This window comes from Lampris incognitus, chromosome 8 (assembly GCF_029633865.1).
Source record: "Lampris incognitus isolate fLamInc1 chromosome 8, fLamInc1.hap2, whole genome shotgun sequence".
Taxonomy (NCBI): Eukaryota; Metazoa; Chordata; class Actinopteri; order Lampriformes; family Lampridae; genus Lampris; species Lampris incognitus.
This window is the reverse complement of record NC_079218.1, coordinates 17,962,807-17,980,357: the sequence shown is the minus strand read 5'-3', so window position 1 is coordinate 17,980,357 and position 17,551 is coordinate 17,962,807. Positions and strand designations below refer to the sequence as shown.

The following is a 17,551-nucleotide window of genomic DNA, read 5'->3' as shown; positions in this document are numbered from 1 at the left end:
GCGGCTGTCATTATTAACAATATCAAAAGCAGCTTCCACACTAAGTGAAACAAGAACCAGTTGGTGGCTAATAATAGATTAGTGGTGGCTTTGATTAGTGTCCTTTCAGTGCTTATGCTGTGTACTAAATCAGGATTGCAGGATACCATGGAAGCCACTTGAATTCAGGAATTGGGCTAACTGCTGCAAAAGTATTCGGTTTAAAATGTTTTCCATTCACGCATCAACAAACTTATGTAATTTGCACAATGGTATGATCTGGAACACTTGTTTTCTCCTGATGGTTTTTTATTTTTATTTTATATTTTTACATTTGTCATCACAAGACATATCATCATCGCTCATCAGAGGTTTTATTAATTTTGCTTTTCTTTAGATACATGCTTCAGTTTGTACAGTATGTTATGGAATGGTGCAAACCTTATACAATGGCAATATTTAACATTCAATGTTTTTCTCCAGTCCTAAATAATGATTGTCACTTTTAGAAATAGAAATTTCTATTTCTAAATATATAATATAATATAAAATATAAAGCATCCAGCGCTTTACCCGTGCCCCCGTCCATAGGGTTAGTGGTTGTGTCAGGAAGGGCATCTGGCGTAAAACTTTGCCAAATCATTATGCGGATTGACAAGACCATACCGGATCAGTCAAGGCTCCATACGGGATTGGCTGAGGCCCTGGTTAGCAACGGCCGCCATTGGTGCTGTGCCCTCACAGGGTACCGATGAAAACTTTACAATCCGCTGTGGCGACCCCTGAAAAAAAGGGAACAAGCTGAAAGAAGAATAAGATTTAGAAATAGAAATTACAACACGGTATTATTTTTTTGTTGTTATTTCTTTTCACTAATTGAACGCCGCTGTCCTTCATCATCGTAAATGACACATATCAAATAATATTACGGAAATTCTTAAAAATGACATAATGATTGAACATATTTATATGCAGTATTTAGACTATACAGTGTGTGCCATGTAGTTGTTATGAATGTGTCATTTTAAGCCTTTATGTTTACCGACATTTTTTTATACGAATTGTTAAGAAACTGGTAAATGCTCATGTATTTTTCTTACATAGTGTGTTTTAACATGCTCAAGTCTAGCTCACATATAGGCAAAAAGAAACTTGGGTCCATGAAAATGTGCTAATAGGAATTTCTGGTGATCCTACTTCATGGTCCAACAATGGAGTAAGATGGAATTTAGCTGGCATGTAGGTGCTAATAAGTTATGAACCTGGGTATCCACACATACACACACACACGTGAATGTGGATATTGCACAGGTAGAGTATGAGCAAAACGTATTGCCTCGGTTTCAATATTCTTGGTAGTAACAGTTGGGGTTATTGTAGGAACTCAAAGTCATGATGGAGGGAATGTGAAAAATCAGTCCCCCCAAAGTCCTCATCAGTATGGACAATGATGTTTGGACAGTTAATGTTCAGTGAATTAGGTATTATGCCATTCCCAATAATGATGATGATAATAATAATAATAATAATAATAATAATGAAAGTAATAATAATAATCCATCCATTAGCCAAACCGCTTATCCTGCTCTCAGGGTTGCGGGGATGCTGGAGCCTATCCCATTAGTCATTGGGCAGCAGGCGGGAAGACACCCTGGACAGGCCGCTAGGCCATCACAGGGCCCACACACACACACACACACACACACACACACACACACACACACACACACACACACACACACACACACACACACCACATCCCACCTGCCACCTGTTTTGTGTTTAAGTTTGATATGTGTTGCCGTAGTTGTGAAGCTGAGGTTGGCAGCTGTATGTAAAGTGGGTCTGGGACTTACTGGAGGAGGGGGACCAGAGGTGGAGCCTCTTGCAATGAAGCTGATAAGTCACCAAACTGAAAGCGAGGCATCTAAATCATGCGCAGCCTACTGTTTATTTTATCAGCCTGTTGAGTTTCACACCTTATAAATGCCACGATGCAGATCTGATATGTCCGCCAAGAAAATGTGGTAGCACACTTCACCAGAATGCTACTGCTGTCTGGTTAGTAAAGCAGTCTAGCAAAGTAGTTTTTGGCCATTATAATCAATGTAGCAATCAAATAAACGTGGTGAAAATCGGGGATTTGTGTGATAAGTTACAGGTCCAGTCACCTGGATTTCTTCTGTCGGCAATTCTTAGAGAAACCTCTGTCCCACAAAGAAATCCCATTAACTATATTATCATTTCACATCCAACAAGGACTTGAGTACATTTTCAGGTACACCGATATTGATGAGCCTCCAGGAAATGAAATACCAAATGATTGGCGCATAATCAATAGAAAAAGTAATGTCGGCAACAACAGTCTGGATAGTCAAGTCTTTTCCAAGCGTGGCGTTGTGGAATTGTGTTTCAACGTCTAATCCACACATTTCTCAAAAATGAAAACCTCTAGCATGATTTGATTTGATGATTATAGCTGTTTTCCTGAAGGATGCCAGGGCATGTTTGACCACACGGGGCTCTGAAGCGCTCAGTCTTGTGACCGAAGGGTCTGCTTATCTCTCTGTCAAAGGGAGCTCTTGTTAAGTGAGTTGAACCACACTCCCGATAGGAATGAGAGGTGGATTAAATGATCAGTCTTTCCTTGACATCTGAGCTATGATGGCCGCCTTCGCTTCTCCTATGCTGACCTTGAAGGGTTAATCATGCGGGAGGTGAGTGTTTGGACACCGATGTCTCGACATCTGTTGTGATCGGGGTCTGTGTGTTGTGGGCAACCATGCCTTATGTCTGGCTGCACCGTCTGCTGTCCACACTCTAGTCTTTTTCTGCCTTGTGTGTGTGTGTGTGTGTGTGTGTGTGTGTATGTGTGTGTGTGTGTGTGTGTGTGTGTGTGTGTGTGTATGCACTTTATAGAAAGATGTGAAGTGAATTCAGTTAGCTACTCTTGCTCAGAGGGTCCAGCCCCAGCTGTGATCAGTGATATCATATTTTATCTTTTTCTCACTGGAGGAACTAAGAATTACTCAAAAGAAAATTCCTCCTGTTTTGGATTAACCGAATGCCTCTTAAAATATTTCTAAAAACCAAATGTTCGAACAAAACTCTTCTTCTTCTACTTTTTTTTACATCTCCTACATGATAATTCTAGCATCACAGGAATATAATTTCAGCCTTAGGGCCCCGATCCCTGCAGCCCTTATAATTGGTTGCTTGCACATTGCCCTGCATAAGAGCGTCACCCTAATGTCTAAAATGTTAATAGTTTACTTTGGTTTAGTGTCACTCTTATGGAAATACGGTCGACCCTGGCTTGTAAAAAGGCCAGATTGTTCCGAGATAAAAGAGGAACCGTTGAAGAACCCTTCCACTTTGCGTATGACCCTTCCTCCTCATCCTCTGACTGTCCTCTAGCTGTGCACCCCATCCAAGTAATCAGCATCCTTCAAAGAGGCACAGCCAAAGCTAAAGCCAAGTCAAATAGAGAGCCTGTCCTAATCAGGGGCACGTAGAGCCAGGCTTATGGAGCCCTCCCCCCACTGCGGGGCCATTACTGGGCTGCCATGGGCTCAAGATTAGAGCCTCTTTCTGTGTTAGCCATTCAAATTCAGCATTAATGTTTGAAAGAGCAGAGAAAATGCCTGCTCTTCATGGACAGATTAATATTTTATGGGAGAGAAATGTGAAAATATCCCCAGTACTATCTAGGTTGTGTGGGCGATTCTGGCAGCCAAAACTGAAGTGTGTGTGTGTCTGTGTGTGCGTGTCGGCGGTGGTGATTGTGTTTATTTTTTGTGTAAGTAAGTATGCATTCCTATTGCTGATATAGCACATCCTAATGTGGCAGGCCAGGCTCAATAAAGAGGGTAATTTCTAATATTTCGGCATCTAAATCTCACTAGATTAGACCCATTTTCTAGTTAGTGGTCTTAAGTGGGCATCAATGATTTCATTTTATTTTTTACATTGTATTCAAATGAACACTGAAATCTAAAAACAAGATGCTCTTGATTCATGAACAACAGAGCGGTCGGTCACTCGTGTCTCGCCAGCTGAAACATCCCTACCTAAAAGAAGAATGTCTTGTCAGAGCTGCATGTCTAGTAGATAGGCTAACGGCAGCTCGGAGATGATTTTTATCTCGGGAGCCCAGCCTATCAGTATTGCAGAAATAGGAGATGCTTGTTCCAGGGGCAGTGCACTCACTGCCTGCTTGGCTCGCCTGCCTGTCAGTCTGCCCAGTAAATAGGTCAATGTTTTTATGCGAGTGGGGAATCGGTAATGTCTGGAGCGACCATGGATCTGCCATCTTTAGGTGTCTGTGCAAAGAATGACCACACAGCCCTGCTGGAGCAGCCGTCAGTCAGGTGACTTAACAGAACAGCCACACACTAATGGTAGCCAGTTTCGAGATGTGTAAGACAAAATCCTTTTTTTTTTTTTCCCCCTCTCTCTCTCGCTCTCTCTCCCTCTCCCCTTCCCCGTGGCTCTCCATTGTATCCTGCAATTGGCGTTGCGGATTCTCACTGTGCAGGATGGACTGAAAAAAAAACAATCATAGCAGTAGTCGCAGTCTGGCCGGGGTGTTTTTCACATTATTGTTGCAACATCGTGTAGTCATACAGCTCTCCAGCGCTGCTTGTTTTCATGAATCATCATATTCACAGCCAACAGTCCTGCACTGTTCCAGTAAGGGCTGGGAATAGGCAGGTACCTCTTAATTCAATATTTCAACATCAATATTTCAGCACCGGCCAGCTACATATAGCGATTTCTTTGAATATCATGATATAAATCTTGGAATTTGAAATTTTGCTTCATGTTTTTTTTTAAAGCCCCATCCCCACTTATCTGTAGTAAAACGTGAAAACTGAAATAATCCAAAGGGAATGTAAAGCCAAATTGCATCTATTCTTAGCCCCATCTGTAACAGTAGCTGTTCAAGCATTTCAATTTCAGACATTCACAAATGTAGGAATCATTACGTCTCTTCACAGCATCTGTTAGTTGAGTTTCAGCAGTGCAATTCGGGGGAAATGCTGCGGTGTTAAAATCGATGCAGCATAGTATCACTGTTTTGCACCGGATCAATTTTTCCCCCCCAACCCCTGGTTCTTATATAAGCGTAGCCCAAGATGCATGTTGTGTTTTAGTTGGCCAGACGTGGGCCGAGAGACATCACTGACAAAGAACACACATGTGGCGGGATGTTGTCCGTCAGGCGTAACCTAATCTTTTAATGTTGGAGATGTTCTGAACTTCTTGACGCCGTGTCATCATCTGGTGATGCAACCTATTGATTCTCTCCTCTGTATTTGCTGACCAGATACTGACCCGATCAGTCTGAACCCAGTTACTGCCCCCAGATCTTGCCAGGGTGGTGTGTGGTGTTACAGAGTCCACCATCACTGTGCTAGCCTGTGAAGATGGTTTGACAGCACTGCTGCAGCTAAAACCTGCATGATTGTTCCAAAAGTTTCAGTGTAAATGGGTGAGCAGGTGCGTCTATCACGGCTGCATCGATCTCAGTATAATGTAAGGCCTTATAAGAGTGCAAAACCCCCCTTCCATATTTATTAATAGAATAGAATAAAAGCAACTTGTGCAAATGTGGCTGATAAATGTGATTTGAATATTTTTTTATGTTTTTTTGGGGGGGGGGTGCTTTTCCCCCTTTTTGTCCCCAATTGTACTTGGCTACTACCCTATTTTCCGAGCCATCCTGGTCACTGCTCCACCACCTCTGCCGATCCGGGGATGGCTGCAGACTACCACATGCCTCCCAGATACATGTGGAGTCACCAGCCGCTTCTTTTCACCTGACAGTGAGGAGTTTCACCAGGGGGGAGTAGCGCGTGGGAGGATCACGCTATTTCCCCCCAGTTCCGCCCCCCCCCCCCCAACAGACGCCCTGACTGACCAGAGGAGGCACTAGTGCAGTGACCAGGACAAATACCCACATCCGGCTTCCCACCTGCAGACATGGCCAATCGTATCTGTAGGTACACCCGACCAAGCCGGAGGTAACATGGGGATTCGAACCGGCAATCCGCGTGTTGGTAGGTCAATGGAATAGACTGCTATGATACCCAGACAGCCCCGTGTTTTGAATATTTGAATGCTTACAAGCTTTATTGTTACTGGAATTATTGGTTTGCTGTTTCCAAAAAAAAAGTGAATACTGTATCAACAAACACAGCATTGCTCTATTTGAAGTATGGTAAATCCTAATTTAAAGTAATTTTGGAAAAAAAAAATGTCCTACTGTATCAAATCAGCACAGATATTTTTAAGGATGGCAACATGTTGGTAGTGACTGGCCAGTGCCTGATATGAGCAAGTTTGTCTCTATGTAAAAATGACTGTTACAAAAGACTGAAGAGGGAGGATGGCAGTGAATTAATTAATCAGAACTCTCCAGTTTGGTTATCATTCAGCACTTATTACCAAATTGCGCAATCAAGCTGGGCAAGATATCAATATAGTATTGATAACGCAATATGAGACTAGATGTCATCTGGGATTTTGGTGTCATGACATGTAGATGTAACTTAAATCTTGTCATTCCCTGGTCGTTCCTGAACTTATCCGACTGTATTAGCTGAGTGAAATGAACAATGAATGAACTCTCCGTGCTTGGTCATCATATCCACATTATGAATTATCACTTCTCGCAACATTCTATGGAACCACCCATCGGCCAAATTTTGTCATATTGTCGATATCGGGGTATTCAGTCAAAAATATCATGATATTTGATTTTGTCACTATCACCCAGTTGAGCAATTCAAAACTCATGTTTTTCAAGACATCATATGAAACAATCTAGTAAAAATGTGCTCAAGGTGTCCAGGCAGTGTAGCAGTCTATTCCATTGCCTACCAACACGGGGATCAGCTGTTCGAATCCCCGTGTTACCTCCGGCTTGGTCGGGCATCCCTACAGACACAATTGGCCATGTCTGCAGGTGAGAAGCCGGATGTGGGTATGTGTCGTGGTCGCTACACTAGCACCTCCTCTGGTCGGTCGGGACGTCTGTTTGGGGGGGAGGGGGAACTGGGGGGAATAGTGTGACCCTCCAACGCGCTACGTCCCCCTGGTGAAACTCCTCACTGTCAGGTGTAAAGAAGCGGCTGGCGACTCCATATGTATCGGAGGAGGCATGTGGTAGTCTGCAGCTCTCCCTGGATCGGCAGAGGGTGTTGAGCAGCGACCAGGAAGGCTCAGAGAGCAGGGTGATTGGCCAGGTACAATTGAGGAGAAAAGGGGGGGGAAAATATGCTCAAGCCTTACTTTAGCATGGCCTTCACAAGGTCCTATCGCCTCTCGTAGATCAACGTTGAAGGCTATCTGATGTTTATTTTACTCTCTCACAGCCTTTGTGATAGCTGTTGTTACTCTGTAGGGAATGCCATGCCAGATTTTCTGGTGGCCATGTTAATAGAAGGGTTTAACGGGTAATTTTTGCTGCCTGGAATGTCACCTGAAATTAAGGCAGCACGGTGCAACCTGCAAACCAGGGGTTGCACTTCCAGCAGTAGAGCTGGAAGGATTATTGAAATAAATAAATAAACAAAAAACAAATAAATAATCCATCAATTATCCAATCCTAATTAGGGTCTTGGGATGCTGGAGCCTATCCCAGCAGTCATTGGGCAGCAGGCGGGGAGACACCCTGGACAGGCTGCCAATCCATCACAGTAATAATAATAATAATAATAATTAATAAGCATTTTATTTAAAGGTGCCTTTCATGATACTCAAGGTTACCTTACATCAAATACAATAAAACAAAGCAGTAAAAAAACATTACTGCAATCAACAATAAACCACACAATAAGCAATAGGGCATATATCAGCAGGAGAAAAAAAAATATATATACGTATGTAAAAAGTCTCTCAACCACAGCCAGACCAAAGCCAACTCAAAACATACACACATTAAAGCCTCAAGGTTGTCTTTTTAGTTTGTTTGTTTGTTTGAAGTCACACCGAAATCAGTAATCACAATTGACTTCTATCAGAATTAACTAACCTCTTGGTAGGCGGCATGGTGGCCCAGTGATTAGCACTGTTGCCTCACAGCAAGAAGGTCCTGGGTTTGAACCCCAGGCCGTCCCAGGTCCTTTCTGTCTGGAGTTTGCATGTTCTCCCCGTGTCTGTGTGGGTTTCCTCCGGGTACTCCGGTTTCCTCCCACCATCAAAAAGACATGTATGTTAGGGTTAATGCTCCTGACTGTGCCCCTGAGCAAGGCAATGGAAAGAAGAACTGGAGTAGGTCCTGGGTGCTGCAGCTGCCCACTGCTCCTATACAATAGCATGGGTTAAATGCAGAGAACAAATTTGTTGGAAGAATACAATGACAAAATGAAGTGGGGCTTTCTTTCTGTCCTCTTTCTTTATACATTTATCAGTAACTGTTTTCAGTGGGCTCAAGAACTGAGGGAGTGGCGTAGTTCTCATTAATATTCATGGCTGAGAAGAAGCTAGCGAGGGTTGATGGTAAAGGTGGGTGGGGTTTCGTATCTTGATGCTCTGATCTGATTGGCTGTATGTAAATATGTATGATGGCGTCATTAGTATCTGAAAGAAAAGATCAGCTGAGAGAAGCTGAACTTGGGGGAACGCTTTTTAAAAAGAGATAAAAATAATAACGGAATTCTGCCTTTTATACTTAAATTTTTCGTTAGAGAGAGACAGTATGAAATACATGATGATTAAATTGTGATGATTAAAGTAGTACCCTAAGTAATGTTCGAAAATATTAGTTTTTAACTTCCAGGCAACCAAAATCTCATAGACCCATTTGAAATGAGTCACCGGTGCTTTTATGTCAGTGACCTCTCACCTGCCAAACAAGTAAAACATGGATGATCCTTTTTTTGTTAGGTGGGTAAAAAAAGGAGGTAAAAGTCTTTTACCAGCCTGTTCTGCCAGATCCGCTTGCTGGCTACAACAGCTCTTCCCTGTCTAACTCACTGCCACCTTCCTTATTCCGCATTTTGCTGTCATGGCGAAGACCTAAAATGCTGTAGTGTGTTGTTTTTCCGGTCAAATTTTACCGCACAGATCCCATAAAAATGAGCGACTACAAAAGTTTTCAAGATTTTCATATTCTTGGATTACAGCTATGTCTGATTGCATAGTAATAAGGGAATCCTGCCAGCCAATCATAATACCTATGTAGGCTTGCTATTATTAGAAAGGTCAAAGCATTTGTCACTATAGTGAGTCACCTGTTCCTAATCCTGGCCTTGACAGGAATGATTCAGTAGTTTCTCATGGCCGACAAGTAAGGAAGCGTTGTCTTTTTGGGTTGCTCAGTGTGGGTCCACCATTAGTTCCCACTCAACTCATACACTGTACAAAATGCAAATAAGCCTGTCACCCACAGCACAGAATAAATGGAAAGGAATCATTTGAATCGCAAATGCCATGGTGGCTGCCACCAAAGAATTTGTTTAATCAAAACATGGGTTATAATAAAACCTCACCCGCCATCTCTGTTGAATACTTCACCAATCTAAGGAAAAATACACGAGCTGTTTAAGATAATACAGCTCTTGGTGTGGCTAAATATTCCATCCATCCATTATCCAAACCGCTTATCCCGCTGTCAGGGTCGTGGGGATGCAGGAGCCTATCCCAGCAGTCATTGAGCGGCAGGCAGGGAGACACCCTGGACAGGCCGCCAGGCCATCACAGGGCGGAGGGACTGTAGTGTCGGTCATAGGGCAAAATGATAATATATTCAAAGCTTCAAAGCTTAAATAGGTTAGGTGTGCGCAAATACCCAGTCTTGTTTTTTTTCTTCTATTTTTTCTTTTCCTCTGCATTGAGTCTGTTATCCAAAACATTTGATCAGTTTAGGAGCACTTTAGTTAGCCAGTGGCGGCTTGCCAGTACAGGGCGCTGGGGCACTGCCCCCTTCAAACATCAAGAGATGAAAATCTACTTAAACATGTGAAATATAATTTAGTTGTATAATGCAAATAATTATGAAATAAAAGGGTTTTTTTCAGTCTGTGAGTGCCTGTCAGCAGCCATTAAATATTGGTTCCAAATGGTGTTTGATTGATTTCTGTCTGAATACATATACTTCCTGGGTGAGGGGCACTGGCCAAACCATACTTTATGTAAGCCCTCAGACTTTTGGCGAGCAGATGACCTGAGGCTGCTGTCTAATTGGTTTCTTGCCCCAGACACTCCCACTTTTATTGGCAGCGAGTTGGTATTGTTTTAATGGTTTTTGGTCTAATGTGATTGGACAATTCTCATGGCTGTCAATCATGTTCACACCCACCACCACGCCTCGTCTCGACTGTCAATCATCCCCCGTCTACGAACCCTGATAAAATCTATAGGCTGCATTGCCCTTTTTAATAACTGCGAAGTGTGCTGCGCCAAGGTAAATTGTGCCCCCCCCCAACATTTTTACCACCAGCTGCCACTGGTGTTAGCTAATTATTTTCATTTGCCTCCAGCAGTATTCATACAGCCATTGAAGGCATACATACATCGTTAACTGATGCCAGGCATTTAATGTGGTTAATGAAGTGAAATGCAAATTTTTGTTTTGATTTTTTGCTTTTACTACATTATAGAAATAGTAACCTAGTGCCCCACAAAGCTGATGAGTATTGAGTTTAAAATTGAAATCGGTGTCAAACTGCTAACATATTCTTTCTGCACCATGAGATATCCAGATCAGCAGAAGACAGAAAATAGACTGTCGAATAGATTTTTTTTTTTTTTTTTTGGTAGGGTACTTCATAATTTATTGGACCATAACGTTATGTAAAGTAGGTTATAATCAGTTCAAGGAGTGTGAAGCAAGTTAATGCCCTCAGTATTGAACAGCTAATACTAGGCATCAGTTCTGAAATTCTATCCCATCACTTTTTCTTAAAGGCGTGTTAGCAGAAATGTGCCTTGATGCATGCTCAATAATCCAGGTAAGAAAATCAAAGAAGGTTGAATCAGTTCATCTGGATAGATGAACTGCTTCAACCTTCTTTGATTAGCAGAAATATGTGACCATGAGAACGTTTCTATTGCTTTTGGAAGAAGAAAAAAAACAGACAAATGGAGGCCTATTTTATAAGAAAACAGTTACATTTTTTTAATATATTCAGGCATTTGAATGACAAGCAAAAGGGCCTTTTGTATTGATGACCTTATGAAAAATACATATCCTGTATAGCAGTGCGTGTACCGTGTAATGCACCTCACAAAAGGGAGCTCTCTCGCGCTGGCCTGTTAATCCATCAACGTAGTTAAATGTTGCTATTTATTAAGTTTTTCTTCCATTTGCGTAATTTCTCATTTTCTCTGCACAGTCCCCCCCCTCCCCCAATTGTACCTGGCCAATTACCGTACTCTTCACATCCACCTTCCCACCCACATACACAGCCAATTGTGTTTGTGGGGATGCCTGACCAAGCCGGAGGTAACACTGGGATTCGAACGGCCGACCCCTGTGTTGGTAGGAAACGGAATAGACCACTACACTACTCGCACTAACTTTATAATTAGTGTGTTTGGAATTAAAAGTTCATCAGCATGAAATACTTGATTGGGTGGAACTGCTTTCTACCCACCCAGTGGGCTGAGCAGGAGCAGTGCGGCAGGCTCCTGACATGGACACCGTTGTGGGAGAAGGTATTTGAGTCTGTGGCTATGAGAGCTAACCTTACTGAGACCAGCCCCTGCTATCACCCACTCAGAGCTGTCTTGTTTTGATGAATCATTTAATTCAAGTCATGATATTTGGTCTTAATATTAGAGATTTTAGAGTCTCAAATTCTTGTTGACTGGGCACCCAAACCAGGGCCTCTTATCAGTTTACATCTTTCATTCAAGTCCAGTCCTTTCTGGAAGTCAGCAAACAACTGGACATAATGCCTTGCTGACTGACCGTTGTGCGTAGGAAACGGTCATGTAAAATTATACAGATGTGCACAACGCAGCCTATGTACGTTTCAAAGGCAAGCATAGTATATAAAGAAGCGAGGAGGGGGTCTTTGTTCACTAAAGTAGGTCTCTGCTAAGGGGCTGCCCAGTTGGCCCTCTTTCTGGGACTGTTTTACTGCACATCACATGATGGGCTTGGCCTCAGGGTGAGGCAGTGAAGAAGTCTGAGATGGTAGTAGAGAGGATTGAGTGAGCGAGAGAGGGGATGGGTGGAGAATGAAAGGATGAGTGATGTGAAGATTAACCCCTGCCAGCCTCTCTCAGGCTCAGCTCAGGGTTGCCATTTCACAGCTGAACAGACCTACTGGACATCAGCAGCACACCACCTCAGTTTGTAGTACGCTGTTATCCTGCGATATCCATCATCATCGAACGCCACAGGAAAGTGTCCTCTCATCACAAGGTTGTGCTTAATTCACATTCAGTTATTTACAATGCAATGGAATTTCCTTGAAAGTAGTATTTAAATCCCGTTTCACAGGGGAAAAAAATCAGCCTTTTGTTTGTGCAGTCTGAATGTGCCGATCTGTTCACCAGGATTTCTTTTGATGTGCACCCTGAACTGCAAGACCTGGATCATATTACTTGTAGTACTGAAAGTAGGCCAAATCTAAGCATGCACAGTACTCTGGTATTGTAATTTAGGGCTGTAAATTGTAGCTGTGACGGACTGCAGCTATGTCTAGTTTTACGAGCTTCGTTGTTTGCTTTTCAGAGAGTCCTGTTTGTTATTCCCTTTACACATTTACGATAGCCCTGGTTCTGCTGGTCTAGCAAGCCTTACGGAAGCTTCTAGATATAACAACATAAGATAGATGCGCGGGAATATCTCTTCTTTATTACTTCTATTTTGCACTACTGCCATGATTTGGAATTTTCCTTTACTATAGCCAACAGATGACTTATTCCTCGAATCAATAAATTAAAGGAACAAAGGAGTTTGTTGTCTGTTGAACCAAGTTTGTTTTGTGTTCATTTCTGTTGTGGCGATAGAGTTTCATGAATTGTGTGCGCTGTTAACGTCAGTGTGTGTCTGTGACTGTCACGTTCACCTGTGGATAGCACATCCTACCGTGCAGTATCCTCTGATTCAGTCAAGTTTTCTTTTCCAAGCAAAATTAGTCTTCTGTCCCTTGCATATAGCGTTGATAAAAGGCTTGTTAGCTCAGTAGCAAGCATCCCCAATCAGCACCGATATAAATATCAAAAATAACTAAGAATAGTTAAAAACATCAGTATATTTACAGTTTAAGTGCCTCATGAGATGAATCCATCATATGTGTATATAAAATATGGATGAGTTCATTGTATATATAAAATGGTTTATCCCATTAAGGTAGTTTTTTTTTTTTTTGGCAAGCATGCCTTCATTAATTCTTGAACAGTCATTCTTGAGCATATTGTCATACCTGCCAATCATGCCTCTTCTCCCAACTCAGGTGTGTTTGCATATGAATTTAAAGTCAGCCAAAAAAAAAAAAATCATAGGGCGTCCGGGTAGCGTAGCGGTCTATTCTGTTGTCTACCAACACAGGGATTGCCAGTTCGAATCCCCATGTTACCTCTGGCTTGGTCGGTTGTCCCTACAGACACAATTGGCCATGTCTGCGGGTGGGAAGCCAGATGTGAGTATGTGTCCTAGTCGCTGCACTAGCGCCTCCTCTGGTCGGCGGGGTGCCTGTTCGGGGGGGAGATACCGTGATCCTCCCATGCGCTACGTCCCCCTGGTGAAACTCCTCACTGTCAGGTGAAAAGAAGCGGCTGGCGACTCCATGTGTATCGGAGGAAGCATGTGGTAGTCTGCAGCCCTCCCTGGATCGGCAGAGGGGGTGGAGCAGCGACCGGGATGGTTCGGACAGTGGGGTGATTGGCCGGATACAATTGGGGAGAAAGGGAGGGGGGAATCATAGACTTGTGTCTATTTTCAAGACATTTTTTGGCATACTAACCTGATTTGATGTTCGACCAATGCGTACGACAATGCGTAAAAGTAACCTTCTTTCTATCCCACCTGTTTCTACCCAGAGGCTCTTTCTGTACTTTTTTTAACACAGCGCCGTTCTCTGTCGTGTTTCTGTCTTTCTCCCAGGACGTTGTAAGTATTACTAAAGATGTCTGATAGTGTCGATATTGAAGAGAAACCACCGGCCCCTCCCTTGAGAATGAACAGTAGTTCCCGAGACTCTTCATCAGTGAATCACGCATCCAAACCACTTCCAATGGCTCCCGAAGAGAAGAATAAAAAAGTCCGCCTGCGCTCCATCTTCCCTGGAGGAGATAAGAGTGAGTCCTGCTCTCAACGAGCCATCTTAACCACTTGTACCTTATCATAAGTCACTTCCATCTTATTCTCTCAATTACCATGTGAGAAGATATTACCCAGACTTGAGCTTATATTAAAACTAGACATTATACCCTAGCTAGAATACTCTGACTTCTTCTTTGTTCTTCACAAGAATAGCAGTAGTAGTAGCAGTAGTAGCAGTAGTAGTAGTAGAAGTAGTAGTAGTAGTAGCAGCAGCAGCAGTAGTGGCAGTATTAGCGGTAGTAGTAGTCGTAGTAGTAGTAGTAGAAGTAGTCCAGTAGTAGTAGTAGTAGCAGTAGTAATAGCATTAGTAGTAATAATAGTAGGAGTAGTAGTAGTTGAGCAGTAGTCGTAGTAGTAGTAGTAGTAGTAGTAGTAGCAGTAGTTAAAGTAGACCAGTAGTAGCAGCAGTAGAAGTAGTAGCAGTAGTTGTACTAGTAGTAGTACTAGTAGTAGTAATAGTAGAGGTGGTAGTAGTAGTAGTAGCGGCAGTAGCAGAAGTAGTAGCAGTTGTAGTAGTAGTAGTAGTAGTAGTAGTAGATGTAGACTAGTAGTACTAGTAGTAGTAGTAGTAGTAGTAGTTGAAGTAGGCTGTAGGAGTAGTAGTTAAAGTAGGCTGTAGGAGTAGTAGCAGTAGTATAAGCAGTAGTAGTAGTAGTAGCAGCAGTAGTAGAAGAAGTAGACTAGTAGTAGTAGTAGTAGTAGTAATAGTTGAAGTAGACCAGTAGTAGTGGTAGCAGCAGAAGTAGTAGTAGCAGCAGTAGTAGTAGCAGTAGTAGTAGTAGTAGCAACAGCAGTAACAGCTGTAGTAGTAGTAGTAGCAACTGTAGTAGTAGTAGTAGCAGCAGCAGTAGTAGTAGTAGTAGTAGTAGTAGTAGACTGAATATCTTTCCCGTCCCCCTGCAGCAAACAAGAAGAAAGAGAAGGAGCGTCCTGAGATCTCTCTACCCTCTGACTTTGAACACACCATTCATGTTGGCTTTGATGCTGTAACGGGAGAGTTCACGGTGAGTACTTTTTCCACGTGGTAAAAATAAATCCACTAACGGGGTTACTGACATACTAGTTCCATATGTTCTACAGCTCTCTCCTCATCAGATAATTGAGTCGCTGGCATGCATTTCTGCCACAGCGGTTCTCTCTGATGGGCCCCTGTGTCTGTCCTTCAAGGTGTAGAAGTCAGCGTCCTTTTTACATAAAAGCGGCGGTACTGGTTATTTAAATGACAATCGCCCTATTTCAAGGCTACGCTGTGGTCGATGAGTTGGAAATGCTTCAACATTCCTCTGTAAAAGATTTGGTTTAGAGGCCGTTCCACTTTTTAAAGCCATGAAAATGTATCTGCACCTTGTCTGTCTGCATTTTTGACACAGGTTGGCCAGATTAGTTCTGTGAGTCCTTGTAGTTTATAGATGGAGTACTGTTACTGCCCTACTTATTAATTACGTTTTCCTATGTGTTAACCCTCAGACCTTTGGTCTCTCATCTCAGATACAAATGCCATTTGTTATTATTGTCAAATAGCATTCAGCATTTTGACACCAGCTATCAGTCTGGGAGTCTGTTTGTTGGGATTTTTCTTACATAATAGAAAAAAAGAAGACAATAGCAATATCATCTTTCACTTTCCTTTCGTTAAACAACAACACTGTGAAGTGATTGAGATTTGGGGCTATGTAGTTTTAGGTAAAAACAATTCGAAACAAAAAAGTAGAAGCCAAATGTGGATTTAGCATCTAGTTTTAGCTTTCGTATTTTGAACAAATTACACACTACCCCTATATCTTATGCAAATACAGCAGCTACATATTCTTTATCATCATCATTTCTTTTTCTCATTTTCTGTGTGTGCCATATTGCTTGGTTCTTCAAGATTTGATTTCTTGTCAATGCTTCTTTTTTTTAAGTTTTAATCTTAAAGATATTTTGCCTCTGTGGAAAGGACACCCCTCTAAACAAGAGCTCTTTATGTGTCATCTTTGGTTGATAAGATTTTCATATAGCACGAAAATAGTCACATGCACATCTGAACCTAAGTAGGCCAGGTGCTGCATGAAGCGATGCATAGCAGGTGAGACGCTTACGCAGTCTCAGTCCCATAAACATCTATATATACCTACAAGTAACTCCAGATGAGCTGTTGTATTCGCCAGTAAAAAGTCTCGTGCCCAGCCATGTTTATTATCCTTGGTGCCGTTGAAAGCAGGACTTGTGATATCTTTTCACAGAAGGTACCCTGTATGCAAGGAGAGCAGAACGCTAACGTCTTAAATAATCAATTACACGTGCAAAAATAGACCAACACTGTATTCTACCAAAGATATCAGGTCATTAGATAAATACTGGACTGAATTTGGCCTTTTGAACATTTGACATTTGACACTGCGCCCCCCCCCCCCACCTCTCTCTCTCTCTCGCTCTCTCTCTCTCTCTCTCTCTCTTTCTCTTTCTCTCTTTGTCTGTCCCTACAGGGCATACCAGAGCAGTGGGCACGGCTCCTCCAGACCTCAAACATAACCAAACTTGAGCAAAAGAAAAACCCACAAGCTGTCTTGGATGTTTTAAAGTTTTATGACTCCAAAGAGACTGTCAACAACCAGAAATACATGAGCTTCACCTCGGGAGGTACACAATCGATGCACTGATCGTGAATACTAGCTTTGAAAGTCACAATGTTAAAGACGCTGATGAAAATGTTGTTTCGTTTTGTTTTGTTTTTTGTCCTTTTCAGACAAATCAGCACATGGGTATATCGCAGCCAACACTCTGGTAAGTTCTTATGTAACTTCTTTCAACTCTTTCCATATGAATGGAAACTTTTTTTTTAAATATTCAATGACACTGAACTTATTTAGAATCAGAACTGTTACGACGTGATATTAACCCGCAAAACTAATGTCATCATCAAGTACTGCATAATCAATTTTGAATGAATTGCAATAGCCTGCAGTATACTCATCAGTTGGACATGACCAGTCAGTCCCTCTGTTTTATAGAAAATTACAAAGCTGGCAGATTGTCAGCTGAACTGTAGTTCTTGACCCTGCTTGACTGTCTGAGTATTACGAAACTTGCAATTGTAGGTCAGCCCACTCTCTCTGGCCCTCCGCAATGAGCTTCTTCTGTAACATTTCATTGACTTTGAAAAATCTCTCAGTCCTGAGTAATTTAGAGGCAGGCTCTTGCATTTGTTACAACATAGCACTAAAAATTTCACAGGTAAGTTGCAACGTTGTGTGACTCATACATTAAACTGATATTTGTGAACTTGGGCAACAATGCTTTTCACAC

The 17,551-nt window shown here is 42.2% G+C and overlaps 1 protein-coding gene across 1 annotated transcript in view; it reads left to right on the top strand.

The window, feature by feature from the left end:
* LOC130116918 (serine/threonine-protein kinase PAK 3) overlaps nucleotides 1–17,551 on the top strand; it is a 43,479-nt gene that overhangs the window by 8,795 nt on the left and 17,133 nt on the right. The window contains exons 2-5 of the mRNA XM_056285021.1: nucleotides 14,045–14,238; nucleotides 15,167–15,267; nucleotides 16,732–16,885; nucleotides 16,992–17,029. Coding sequence (XP_056140996.1) covers nucleotides 14,067–14,238; nucleotides 15,167–15,267; nucleotides 16,732–16,885; nucleotides 16,992–17,029 — 465 coding nt within the window. The 5' untranslated portion in view covers nucleotides 14,045–14,066. The remainder of the gene's footprint in view (nucleotides 1–14,044; nucleotides 14,239–15,166; nucleotides 15,268–16,731; nucleotides 16,886–16,991; nucleotides 17,030–17,551) is intronic.